The 13,770-nt window shown below is 57.1% G+C and overlaps 3 protein-coding genes across 3 annotated transcripts; 2 read left to right on the forward strand and 1 right to left on the reverse strand.

Annotated features, from left to right (window-relative positions):
* Positions 1-24: 24 nt before the first annotated feature.
* Positions 25-1,457, reverse strand: UV8b_06171 (uncharacterized protein; the record flags this gene model as incomplete). Its single annotated transcript, XM_043143668.1, has 4 exons — positions 25-865; positions 990-1,069; positions 1,126-1,317; positions 1,383-1,457. 4 exons carry the CDS (start codon positions 1,455-1,457, stop codon positions 25-27), a joined length of 1,188 nt encoding a protein of 395 aa, XP_042999603.1.
* An 11,527-nt stretch (positions 1,458-12,984) lies between these two features.
* Positions 12,985-13,332, forward strand: UV8b_06172 (uncharacterized protein; the record flags this gene model as incomplete). The annotated part of the gene is made up of 1 exon (XM_043143669.1): positions 12,985-13,332. The coding sequence occupies one exon, from the start codon at positions 12,985-12,987 to the stop codon at positions 13,330-13,332; it is 348 nt and encodes a 115-aa protein (XP_042999604.1).
* Positions 13,333-13,378: 46 nt separating this feature from the next.
* UV8b_06173 (uncharacterized protein) lies at positions 13,379-13,770 on the forward strand (the record flags this gene model as incomplete). The annotated part of the gene is made up of 2 exons (XM_043143670.1): positions 13,379-13,514; positions 13,598-13,770. The coding sequence occupies 2 exons, from the start codon at positions 13,379-13,381 to the stop codon at positions 13,768-13,770; spliced, it is 309 nt and encodes a 102-aa protein (XP_042999605.1).

Below are 13,770 nucleotides of genomic sequence, written 5' to 3' on the forward strand. Positions count from 1 at the left end.
ATCGTCCATTCCGTGGTTTTCACTTCACATTGTCTCGACTCGAGAGCTGGGAAGTTGCATGGATGGGTCGTCGTACTCGATTTTAGGCCCAGAGTACAGGTCGTATACCCCAGAGCCAAAGGCAGGAATCTGCCCAATCGTTGTAACCTCGACGGAAGGCTGGTAGTGATATCCCCACTCGTGTTCCGGTTGAGAACCGTGTGGTTGCTGCATGTGTTGAGTGTAGGGAACCAAGCTGCCATGCTGTTCAACCGCCGGAGCGTCTTGCAGGCCATAGGTACCAGACGCGGGGGTTTGGTGTGTATAGAGGCCGTCTTGGAGGGCAGGACTGTGTCCCGAGGCGGGAGAAAAGCTTGCCGGGCTGCTGCTGAGCGAAGGCATGCCTCCCGTGCTGTAGGGGATGTCGAGGGTCGGGCGTTCAACATGTTGTCGTGGGATGTGATAGCCGGGGGCCACGTTGGAGCTCATCGTGGCAATTCCGGCGTTGTGATCCATGACGTAGAAGGCCTGTTGAGGCATGCTGGCGGTGCGTTGGACCATTTGCAAAGCATGGCCCTGGCCGTGGTACTCGTGAGCCTCGGCAGAGACGCTGTGTCGCTGAGGCATCTGGTGGTCCAGGCTGTAGGGATTCATCTGCTGCCCAAAATCGGCAAAGGAAGCAGCTCGGTGCATCGGGTGCCCGTGAGGCATGGCCTGGTTAGCCATGCTTCCTTGCTCTGGCCAAGACATGGTTGTTTGATTCGGCGTCGGTGGAGATTCGCCAATGTCTGATTCCGAACTGCAGTCGTCCAACATATCATTAGGGTGAAGCCCTCGCTGGTGAGATCTTCGCTGGTGCTTGACCATTGTGGTCTTTCGACAGAAACTGGTACGCCGAGTCAGCCACTTGCTTTCCCATCTTTCTTTTCTTTCACATCTTTTTTTTCCTTTTAGCGAGTCCAGCCACACACACACACACACAAACACACACACACACACACACAACGTACCTTTTAAGGCATCCATCGTGTGCACACTTGTACGGGCGTTTGCCGGTATGAATCCGTCTGTGCCGAGCAAGGGAAGACGACTAGATGCAATGTAAGCTGGCGCTCAGAGAGAAGAGTGTGTACGGAATGCACCCACGTCGGAAAAGCGCTTCCCACATCCAATGTGTTGGCACTGGTGAGGCTTCTCACCGGTGTGGGTCCGGATATGAACGGTTAATGCACTTCTTTGGATAAAGCTCTTGCCACAGCCAGGAGTGGTGCAGGTGTAGGGCCGTTCATTTGTATGTATTCGATAGTGTCGTTGTAAGTCAGACTTGCGGTTAAAGCTCTTGAGGCGTCCTGTTAGCACATTGGAGTCCGTCTTGGTAGTTATCATCAACGGGAACATCGCACCTTGTTGCACGACTCCCAATCACACTGAAACGGCCGAGTGGTGGGCTCGTATTCGACGAGCTCGAGCAGTTCCATTTCAAAACACCCACGCGTTCCAGTTCAGCAAGGGCAATGTCGCTTGTGTTGACTAATATCAACGTCCTCTGGATTGCGTCCGTAGAACGTAGTACAGACCTGGCCCCCCTTGGTAGGATGCCTTGGCTGTTGCCCACCCGTCTTTTGCAACCAAGACGCGGACGGCAGTGGCGAGGAGAATAGCCCAGTAAAAGTAGATGCTAGCAGAGGTCGCTGCGGGATCTTCCCGTTCTTTCCAATTGTCGGCTCTTTTTTTTGTTTCTTGGCTTTTGAACGCTCTTGTACGGCGCGGCTATGGTTTTCTCTCGTCGTGCAACGTCCAGTTACCTAGGTCCAAGTAGATGGGGAGTTGAGTAAGGGGAACGGATCGAGGAGAGGCCAATCCCGGCTACTTTGCATCGAGTGAATGCAACCAGGGGTAGAGAAGAAGAATGGGCCGAGTTGGAATTATGTCGGTGAAGATGAGGAGAGCAGGAAAAATATGGGCGGGGAGAGGGGCAGAGGCAGATGTTCTCCTTCATCAACGTCGAAAACGCGAGAGAAGGGCATTTGGAAACTTTAAATGATGTTGAGGATTATTAGGAGACAATGCAGACGTTATATACGATCGGAGACTAAGTAGCAAGGATGGATGGGTGAGACGGGGAGGGGGGCGTGTGGTAGGGGGTGAGTTGCGTCAAGGTCAGAGACGGGGGGTACCTTGTGGCTTCTGACAGTCAAGCGTCTCTCGTGGTCTTCCGCGTTGATTGAGACAAGACTCCAAGACCCTGAAGTCTAGAGGAGCTATGGATTAGAGCTCTGCGGTCTGTGATACACGAGAGGCGCTTGGGCTTGAGGTTGCTGGGATCCGGCACGCATTCGGCAAATCGACCGTAAATATGGACGCTGCAACGAAGGGGCCTGGCGATCTCCACGGGGATAAGCCAGGGGAGAGCGGGGAGCGGAGAGCGTGTCTCTGGGAAAACATCTGAAGAGAAGGAAAAGAAAAAAAGAAGGGAAAAAAGAAAAAGGTGTTTGCGGTTGGGGTTCCGTGTAGAGCCGGTCAGTCTGTCTACTCGGGGATTGCACAGGTGCTCCAGCGTGTGGAATGGGTCGGTCGTGCTGTATACACTCCTTGTGCTTGTTCTGAGGCGAGAGCCAGTTGCGTCCATGTCCCTGGGGAACAAATGCCCAGCCTTTTTCATGCGCGACTTCTCCTGTCATTTGGCCCGGTTTCTGAAAGTAAAGTCGCTTCCGAGAGTGGTTTTTACAGCCCAAGTTGGCCGTGTCTAGCAACCGCGGCGGTCACGAGAGAACGAAGGAGTGGCTCATGGGCATTATTGCGGCCAAGACGGAGAAGTCAATGGCTTAGGCGTCTTTCTCCCAAGATAGGCTGGGTATTGGCAGCTGAGTATGAGAATCTGGATCGGTCCAGTCGGTGGACGTCATGGCCTGCCTAGAAGGTGGTTGAGGGGGGGAGGAACGGACGGCCAGCTGTGACCTAAATAAGCTGTAGCTTCATGGCTGCAAAAGGCCATCCCCTCGGTAAAGGATGAGAATGAAGAGGGTATTCAACGGCTCAAAACCAAGTAGAACGACCGAGGCTTCTCCAAAGTCACCATCACCATCGCACATTACATTGGGTGGTGACACACTCAATCGAAGCGGACACGGATACAAACGCCATCCAAACACCATGCAAGCACGCATACAAACACGCACACAAGCACGCATCCAAAAAAAAAGCATCCAAAAACGCATCCAAAGACACAGCATCACACATACGCACGTGCCGGGAAATGAAAGAGCAACAAACCCGCGGAGGCATCTTGTCAATACAGAGAGGCATGGCACAGACGCGTGGCCACAGGTGGAACACTGGGCAGAAGTCTTTCCCCCCTGACCGGCAATTGGTTTTTTTGGTCGTGTGGCCGCAGAGGCTAGCCCAGCAACAAGCAGCTAAAGCGCGACGTTTCCTGGGGCATGCTTGTGTGAGGACGCTGAGGAGGATACGATGAAGTCGACGTGATGGAGGATGCTTGTTGTTGTTGGCCCATTTCGCCGCTGACAAGGGGAAAGAGCCAGCCAGGGTGGGAGGAGGTGGTGGTCTTGCCCGATCCAGGGCCTCCGCCAGCGCAAGGCATCGAGCGAGGAGCAACAAAGAAGGCAGGAGAGGGGGAGGAGGCAGGTACGCTTCTCTGTTGCAGCGCTGGAGGTACCGAAGAACCGGAAAGAACGGAGGCAGGGCCGGGGTCTCTCCCACGAGTCCTTTGGCCTGCGGAGTGCAGCGCGAGTTGCAGGACCAAAGCGTTGACGCTCTGGTTCCATGATTACGGAGCGTAGGGTCGAGCTGTTCCTGGGCAGCGTGGACGCGGAAGGTATCGAAACTCCCCGTTCATGTCGAGCTTATCCAGGTGCCGACTCGTCGGAGTTTCTGCAAGCCAGACAACATGGCTGTCTGTACAAGTGACTTGAGCGCAGGCTGTTGGGGGGACGGGACCAGGCTATCGATACGCCGGGCTGCTTTAGCTTCCTTGCCCCTCGAAGCGCGCGACTCACACCGCAAACGCTCTTGCTTCCTCGCGCACCACGTGCGTACGGTCAATCGCCCCAAGCTCCAGGAGGTATGATAGCGTGCCATTTCCCTGCCCGTTGCCGGATTGATTGGCCCGCCGGCGGGGGACGGCTTGCTCCAGAAGCCCAGCGTCGATAAACCACCCAAAGCGGGTGGGTTCTGCAAAATTTCACACAAGATTCAACCAATTCATTCATTCATTCATTCATTCATTCATCCCTTCATCCGCACGAGTTTCCCGCCCGCCAATTTCGCAATCTGCTCCCAAGGGGATTTTGTGGCTGTCCCGGCTTGTCCCAGGTTGCGCGTGCTAACTAAACAAGCACCAGGTGACCAGGCGTGTTTTCCACCCGGCAGAGAGAGGCCTGCGGGCTAGTCGTCGCCCAGCAAGATGACATTGGGCATAGTCGGCGCCCTAGGCCAGAGGCCGCCGTTCAATACATGTAGAGAACAAGTCGAGCAAACGTCCTTAATCTCCGAGGGGTGCCGACAAAGAAGCCGCACTAAAGCAAGCCAGCGCCTATGCGACGTGAAGTGAAGTGAGTATCGTGTATCGTATCGTGTATCGTATCGTAGCCGTGGCAAGGCCCATTTATCCGCAGAATACCAAATTGCAGGCAGTCGCGGCCTTTTTTTTTTTTTTTTTTTTTTTTTTTTTTCTTTTTATGCTGGCAAAACGACTTGAACCTACTCCGTACTTCCTTCGCAGGCAATTTCCGCCTTGGGCCTGCAAATTAGTGCACTGCGAGCCCTGGCCGAGTGGCAAGAACCCAAAAGACACGAGACGCAGGGATTGCTGCATCTTGGCCCTTGGGGGGGGGGGGGGTCCTGTCTCGCCGGAGGGTTAGACCAGCATGCTGGGGGAGTCGGCACCAAAAACTACATACATGTACCCTACCAGACCAGGCCAGGCACCCAACGTGAAGCTGCCGGCAACGATTCAAATGGTTCTTTTTGGCCAAGGCATTGGACTCCAGGGGGCAGGCACATGATCCGCCCAGTTGGCAAGGATGAGGTGAGAAGGAGGTTTTTGCTGCGAGGCAAAGACGGCCCTACGGAGTACAGGGTACCCCTCTCTGGTGCCTGTACGGAGTACCTCTTGTACCCAGCCGCGTACGGAGTTGGTCGGCACCCCCCGCCTGCTGCCTCCACCTCCAGAACTCCAAACGCGAACCCCGCACAACATTCCGCAGAATCCACCAGACCTCACCGGGGTCGGCAGCAGCCCAGGCAGATGGGTGCAATCCTGCATCCATCATGCATCCATCCCACATGCCCACCCCTTTCCGGCGATCGCAAGTCGAGATTGCCTCAGGCCCAGGCCCAGGCCCAGGCCCAGGCCCAGTCCCCAGGGAAGGATGGCTGGCCCGCTGCTGCAGCAGGCAGCGACGGACACCTGCAGACATGGTGCAGGCCCTCCCCCGGCCCCAAGCATGTCCACGATGAGGCTTAGGCTTGTTGGGTTGCGAACTTGCGAACCACGGCCTTTGTCGGATTTGCGGTTTGCGGGCTGCTACACCACGCTACACCACGCTACACCACGCGTACGGGTACGGAGCACGGCAGGCTGGATCGTCGTCAAGTTCACCCTGGCTTGGCATCTTCGGGCGTCGCCAGGTAGCTGCAGCCCGCCTGGGGACGACTGGGCCTCTGGTCAGACAGACGTGGAGCGGACGAGACGGTCCTGTCTCTCTCCCTCCTTTTTTTTTCTCCACATTTTTTCATTTTTTTTTTTTTCCTTTTGCGTTTGGCTGACATTTGACGTTTTGACCGATGTAGCCTCCCGACCTGCTGTCGAAGCCGGCACCGCACCACACATGCAGCAAGCAACCTGCACACCGTCCGCAAGGCACAGCCCGGCCAGCGTTGGGGGCACTTGACAGTGGACACTGGACACTGGTGCTCCACAAGGGGTCACAGCAGCAGCAGCAGCAGCAGAAAGCACGCAGGGCACCTCGCCCCCCCCACCCACCCGCAATCTAACAAGATTGTGCCCATGAAAGCTTCTAGCCTGGGAACCGCAGAGCAGAGCGCTAGAGTTTGGCGCCTGCAGCGGGGGTGGCAGCGCCGCAGCAGCCAGGCAGCATCACGTCCACTGCCCTGTCCTGGTCGTTATCAATTTGAACCAGACCAGATGAGACCCCAGACCCAGCCAGCCCTCTCTCTCCGCCTGGCGCTCCAGCAGCGATGAAGCATGAAATCCCTGAGGGGATGCTCGCCTGAGACCTTGATCGCTGCACGTCGTTTACATTCCTTTATCGGGAGAATTGCTCGTCGGCAGTGACGAACCTCGCCCGTGCTCACGGGGGGGGAGGGGGGCGTAGCGTTTGGGAGAGCTGCAAGAGGCCAGAGGCAGTCAGTCTTTTTAGCCCTTGATGCTGCTTCAAAAACGAGGGCACGCCATTTCATCGGCAAGGGCCCTTCCTTGAAAATGAAGGGGGGGCCATGGTGCGAAGACGGATAGAAACAAAGTGCCCACAAAAAAAAATTGAAAATAAATGAAAAAAGGGGGGAGGGGGGAGGATAGAAAGAGAGAGAGACAGAGAGACATTGCACGCACCAGACACGTCTTGCACCATCGCTCGTGCTATGCCGGCCTTGGCAGTCGTCGCGGCGGGCTGCTCATTTCCAAACGACGGTGTCGGCAGCAGAGACATGCGTCCCATCATGCTTGCATTGCTGTCTGCCGCCGTGTGTGTGTGTATGTAAGTACGTATGTATGTACGGCCGTCTTGCTTGGTAGGTAAGCGACCACGCAGACACAAAAAAAAGGAAAAAAAAAAAAAAAAAAAAAAAAAAAAAGGTCTGACTCGCGCGTTTGCACCGGGCCATCAGCCCGCCCAGCGGGATGGCGTCAGCGTCAATACAATACATGCATCGCACCAGACGCGTTCTTCGCTCGACAAGTCGATCCCCCCCCCCCCCCTCCCTCTTCTGTTTGGCGGACTTTGGCACGGGTTGCCCACGGTCGTCGCACCTCGCGGCCCGCTGGACCTGGACCCTCGTCGTTTTTTGCTCGACACTGAAGCTGCTGCGCTTTTTGCCCGTCCCGGCTGAGCCCCATGCCCCGAAACCCGGCCGGCGGTCAATGTCCCGTATCCCCAGCCGCCTCCCATATCCGGAGGGCTTCCACGGCTCCACGGCCCGCCGCCAATGCTGTTCTCCCTCACAGGCGGCCAGCCTGCTTGTAAAAAGCCGAGACTGGGGGGGGGGGGACCAACCAACCAACCAACCAACCAGCTGGCAGCTGGCAGCTGCAATGCCAGACCTGCCTGCCCTGCCACCTTGGTGCTGCAGCAGCCGTGCAAGGGGCTGGCTTGGTTTGCCGGCCTGTACACCGCCGCGGGGATGCTTGTGGTTTTTTTTTTTTTTTTTTTTTTTTTTTTTTTTTTTTTTTTGGTCTTGGGGCTTTTCCCCGGCGCTGCTTGCTCTGTTTAAAAAATGAATTTGATTCATCTTTCTACTTTGCTGCCATTCTTTCCTTTTAATTCTTGGCAAAGAAAAACTAAAAAAGAAAGAAAAACCCCCCAAAAAAAAAAAAAAAAAAACAGGAAAAAAAAAAGCGGGAAAAAAAAAACAGCAGCCATGTGTACCGGTCGAGCTGGGACAGAGTTGGCGTCCCAGGCACACCTCGCCTCGCGTCGGCCGAAACCCAATCGCCTCGTCGGCCGGGGCCACACGCAACAAGACGTTCGTTCTCCAGCTCCAGCACGGCAGCGCCGTTTTGCCCCCCAGGCCCCAGTGCCAAGTGGCGTACGTGCGGGCTCGGTATGTGTGGTTCCACGTCCTGTCGGGAAAAGCCCGGGCAGGGACGGACCGCCCAAGCCAATGCCCGTGACCGCATGGTGCCGTGCCCAAGCCCCCCGCGAGTCGCTTGATCAGAAGTTTTCTCCCGCGACAGCACCCCCGCATGCAGCCTGCAAGGACAAAGGTATGTAGGAAGAAGCACGACTGCACTGCACTGCACTGCGCGGCCGGCTGCCGCTGCGATTCTGCGCCCAGGGGCGCGGCTGCGGTCCTCGGCGGGGCGGTTGCGGGCCCGGCAGAGTCTGGGGCACGCTGCAGGCGCGGCGTTGAAACTGCACCACCCACTGGGGGGGCTGCTGATTGCCCGTCTCGTCCTGCAGGTCCTGCAGGCGGCAAAACCAGGGTTTATCCTGCAAGACCGGCCGCTCTCGATTGCGTCCAAGAAGAAGAAGAAGGAAAGAAAGAAAAAAGGGAGAAAAAGAGAGAGGGAGACAGACAGACGGAAAGAGAGAGCGACAGGGCTTGCTCGACAAGTTCATTCCGGTCGAGGACCACAATTACCCGGGAGGCTGGGTGGGCCGCCCCCCCGGGTCCGGCACGCTCTGCTCCGTGCTCGGTACAGAGCACGGAATATCCCGTCCTGCGCGTTAAAATCGCCAACAGCCACACAACAACACACCACAGACCCGTGGTGGAGGGTGTGGCGCAACCGCTCAACGCGCGATGCCCTTCACCGAGTCCCGACGTCGGTTTACGTTATGCAAACCGGGGTGCCGCTCGCAGCTTTCATGTTCCAGGTATCGCGGCCAGGTGTTGCGGGCTCGTCGAATTCGAATCCCTTCCGACCCCCGGGCGCCCCAAACGAGGACAAGATTTCCTCTGCTCAACCTTTACGAGTTGAGCAGTGTGCAACCAGGCATCGCAACCGAGGCTATATGCACCGCCTGTCTCATTCCACCAGCCCAATGGCAGTTTATCCATTTAGTAGGCACGGCAGGGGGGGCTCCAATTTCGAGTCACCCCACTTTAATCACTCTGCTTGCTTGCTTGCTTGCTCGTAGGCCCACCTGCACGACTTTGATCGCACCTCAGGTACTCGGTACCTTTTTTTTTTTTTTTTATGCTGATGTTTGATAACCCCGTCTGTCGGGTCGCGATGGAGGTGCGGGGAATTTCACATGCTGTCATGGCCAAAGTTGATGTGCCGCTGCCCGTTGTTGTCCCTCTCCTTGGACACGGAATAAAGCAGAATTAAAGATGGCTTGGGGGGGGGCAATGCTCAGCCCACGCCCAGTGCACCATGTCCTGCAAAACACGCCTGCAAGTAGCCACGTGCATCAGGGGCCGCCGTGGCAAAATGTCTTGCGCGCATTTCGGCCAAGGCATTTCCAATCCTCACCTTGTGAAAAACACGGCAATCTTAGCAGATGATGCACACGCAGCACAACCACGAAATTGCAGGCCAGAATCCGGACACTGGAAAAAAAAAAGTCGCACGTGGCAGCCGATGCGGGCTTGGGGGAGGGGGAGGAATGGGGTGCCCCCGTGAAATTTCGGTTCTGATACCGACGCGGAAGATCTCATCCGTGCGTACATAGCAACGTGCGTATCTTGCTCAAACTAGAAACATGCTCTTTCTCAGATGGTTGCCAAGTTCCAAAGGTGGCGATCTGGCATATGATATGACCATCAGCGACAAATGGGCGTGGAACAGCATGGCATGGCCCCATGTGCGCGGCCTTGCAGGGCCTCGTTTACCGGCAGACAAGGGAATAGTACCGGATAAAAGATAAAGAGCGAATACCACAGCTCTGCTTGCTTGCTGGATTTTGGAAGCGAGACCGTCTGTGTTGTCGTGTCTCTTTTTTTTTTTTGGGGGGGGGGGGGGGGGGGAGGGGGGTCACGGACTCGGAGCTGGCTCCCTGGCTGGGAGGCGCGATGCGACAGAGGACAACAGGCTGGCTCTGCTCGGCCAACTTGAGGATCGTCGATGAGGCGAATCCATCATCTAGGAGGACCCCCAGTCCGCCGGTTTAACATTGTGGGGCCTGTCGGCGTCAAACCTTGCCAGGTACCAGACAGATCCTGAGTCACCAGACCTTGCCGGAGCCCAATGGTGAACTCACCGGGGGACGGGCTTGCAGCCGAAGAGGTGGCACAGTCAAGTTGGCTGTCCGGCCGTCGCAGCAATGGGAGCAGGGGAGAGCAAGCCGGGCGAAAAAGAAAAAAGGGCAAAGGGAAAAGAAAGGGGAGGGGGGAAAGACGTTTGTCAGATTCAGACAAGTTGCCGTGCCTCATTCCCCAGCAGTGAGCACTGGGAATACCGAGATATGGCCTGCCACGGTGCGGACCGGGAGGCGACAGTGACCAACGGGTTTGAGCGCCGGCGCCTGCTCTTTTGCCCGTTCTGTCCGGCCGTTGACGCTGGTCGACGCTGGTCGACGCTTGTTGACGCTTGTTGACGCTGGTCGACGCTTGTTGACGCTGGTCGACGCTTGTTGACGCTGGTCGACGCTTGTTGACGCTGGTCGACGCTTGTTGACGCTTGCACGACAAGGGACAAGGGACAAGGGACAAGGGACGAGGCTACTTACTACTGCAGCTGCGGCATCGCCAGCTCTGTTGCGCGCCCGCCCATCGAGGCACTTTTACTTCAAGGCACCGCCGTGCACGGCGATTGGGCAGAGGACGCAAGATGGCAGCAAAAACCCCGGCGATGGAAACCATAGCCCCTCGCGGACGACGAGGGAAAACCCCCCGGCCCACCCACGGGGCAAGGAATGGAAATCGACCCCCAAGCACGGAACGCGTTGCATTTGTACCACGTGACGCAGCGCAGGGGATGATGCCTTTGGGTGGGGTCTGCCACGGAAAATTGAGTCCGAGTCGCGCGTCTGCTGTTGTGTTTTTTCGCGTTGCTTCTCGGCTGAGTAACCGTCGTCTGCTTTTCCTTCTTCTTCTTCTTTTTTTTTCTTCTCCTTTTTTTATCTCTTTTTTTGCCCTGCATGCGGCAGAGCCAGGCCAGAGCAGAGATGTCTGGCTCGTTGCGCAACGGCTGGTGGGGAAGTTCCAGGAGGAGTCGCCCACTTTGTGCGTCGATTATTGGTTGGGTTGGCTTGGAGGGACGGGCGTGTTGAGAGCCCTTGCCCTTGGCAACTGCCGATGAGTGGGGAAATCGTTCCAAGGCTGCAGCAGGGAAGGCGGTCAGGCCAATTGGCCCAACTAAGCCAGGTCGGGGCCAGGTCGGGCCAGGGCCAAGTTATCCCCACAGGTTGTCGACTCATCGTCGCTTCCCCCCCCCCCCCGTTTCTGGTGGCCCTGTTGATGAGGCAGCTAAGCTGCACGCTGGTAAGCTGTAACCTACCAGGCATTGAGGCCATGTACTGACTGTTGGGTGGGCTGGTGGTCGAGCTGACCCTTGGATCTGCATCGCAAGGTGCAAGGCGCGAGCCATCTCCCGACAGGAAATGCCTGCGCGGCACTTGGCCACCCTGTCCAGGCCTTGATCGACGGCCCTCCAGGTTCCCAGTATATTCCTAGCGTTGCAATTTCCAGCTCGGCCGACCGATCCCTGTCCAGGGTACGGAGCACAGTCGGCCAACTGCGCCAAACGTCTTTTTCTGCGACGGCGTGGGGCGCAAGAGCAAGGTGGCTGCTCATCACCTTGTGCTTTTTGTCGCTTGCCTCCTGCCTGCCCGCCGTCCCGTCCATCCAAGCAGCATGACCAGGTCATGACTTGCCTCGGCGATACATTGCATCTGCACCTGCGACGCGGCCCCCCTTGCCGTATCAAGCAATCACCCTTCCTCGACGCATCATGAGCTGATCCGGTGTGAACGGCTTCAGCACGCGGTGCTGCTTTGGGCGCTGCCCGCTGTCTCTAACACGCCCGTCTGGCTGAGTCGGGGTTGAAAGAGCGGAGGGACTTGCGTGCTGTGCTGCGCTGCGCTGTGCTGTGTGTGCTGTGCTGTTATGCACTACGCAGTACTCCGTAGTTTCGAAGCAATGTCCAGCTGTCCTACTCCGTAGCTGGAGGAAGAACGCTGGTCTAGGGTAGCCAAGCAGCAGTAGCCGAGCAGCAGGCCTGGGGTACCCTTGGACGAGTTGACGCCAAAAAGGTCTGGTTCGTTCGTGGCACCTACCTGATTCGTGCTTCAGAAAAGGCTGAACCAACTAGCTGCCGCCGCCGCCGCCGCCGCCGCCTTCGCCTTGGCAGCGGCTCGGCAAGCCGAGTTGTGGCGAAACTAGCGGAACTCGGCTTCGTAGCCTAGCGCAGCGGACGGCGTCCCCTGATTCCGCTCTGCGGAACAGAGAGCAAATGAAGGACGTTGACGTGGACCATGGTCCTTCATAGACCAAGGGGAGAAGCAGAGGGGAGGGGGACCGGCGAGGCCAGCAACTTCTTTTTTTTTTTTTTTTTTTTTTTTTTTTTTTCTTTCGCCATGGGCTACGTCGTCTGCCGCGCGGCCGGCCTGTCATGACATGCAGGCAAAGACGGCTTCCCTCTCACCTCCCATGTCCAGGATCTTGTTTCATGGCTTGGTATCCCAGCCACGACACCAGTCCGTCAACCACAGCTGCGCTTTATTCGCCATTCACCGGACGTGGTGTCTCTGGACGAGCCTTGTCCCGATCAGTTATTCATGACCTGTTTCAGCTCACCAGCAGCCAGGCATGCCAAGGCCAATGGGACGAACTCAACCAAAAACTCCCCCCCCCAGGACCAGGATGCCACCTGTGATGGATGTTGGCACCGCATTCGATAGTCAGCCAGTCTACCTGGCCGCGGAATGCTTGACTCTTCGTTTTCGAGGCAAGACTTAGGCGTACGGAGTAGCTGGGCCCGGAGTGCTGGAGCCAGAACGACGCCTCTTGCCCGCCCAGCCATTCTGGCATCAAGCCGACGCCATCACGTCCCCTATTCGACGCTGGGGAGCCATGAGCATCGTCCGGCGTGCGTCTCCGGATCGTGGGTACGATTTACCTGCAGCGCTGTAACGGAGGAATGAGCAGAGCATACCCCCAAGCTTCTTTCGGTTTAGCCCGGTTATGTGTTGCGCACAAAACGCGGTCAACATGCTTCCCCCCGCCCACGGGGATGAAGACGTTCCATCGCGCCCATTCGTGTGCATTGCATCGTAAATATGACGCAAGCCTTGGCCCAAATTATCTACAGGCGAGGCGATACATGCCTAGGACCACGCGACCGATGCCTTTGAAAAGCAGATGCGTAATTCATGGGCCAAGTTGAAGCATCAGACTCGACCATGTCCCACGCATATGCCGAGTTTTTTCGGTGAGAACCACGACCGTGGTGGTATGTACTATGGCACTATGCAGGCCGCTACAGCCCACCACCGCCAGTGGGGACGGCGACCAGACTTGACGTACAGTATGACATTGGCGTCAACTAGCTTCGCAACCGCGGCTGTTTGCGACGCTGCGACGCTGCGACGCTTCGACTCTCTCTGTGTCACTTTACTCGCTTCGTCCCCTGCCTGTTTCGACTGCCTTCTGGACCCTCTGGGGTGCCCGTCTCGCCGTGCCGTGGCTCCACCTTCCTTGCAGGTCTGACTCCTGAGCTCGGAGAGGCCCACTTGCCGTTTAAAGTCTGGCCCAGATGTCCCAGAGCTTCGGATTCGCATTCGCATGCGTGCTTTGTGATGATCCGTGTGCGGCGGAGTTGCGGAGTTGCGGACCGGGCAAATTCTCTGCAAACTGTCCACCGTGGATATACCAGGTCGGCCCTCGAAAAGGTAAATGTCTGGTGCCGGTGTAACGGAGTAGCCCTGCCGGAGAAGAACGAGGTGGCGCTTTCGACGCGTGTTCTGTAGCGTAGGGCTGCTGCTCAGGACCCCTGCGAATAAGCGCCGAGCTGTTCCTTCTTCGCGGGCCACTGCCCGCTGGAGCCTGCTTGGACCCTTGGCAAGAATGCTCTGCGCCGTGCCGTATCGTGTTGAAAATCACTCGCCGAGATGGGTTGCATCCGCTGACTCAGATGGTGACGACTGA

Source organism: Ustilaginoidea virens, chromosome 5 (assembly GCF_000687475.1).
Source record: "Ustilaginoidea virens chromosome 5, complete sequence".
Taxonomy (NCBI): domain Eukaryota; kingdom Fungi; phylum Ascomycota; class Sordariomycetes; order Hypocreales; family Clavicipitaceae; genus Ustilaginoidea; species Ustilaginoidea virens.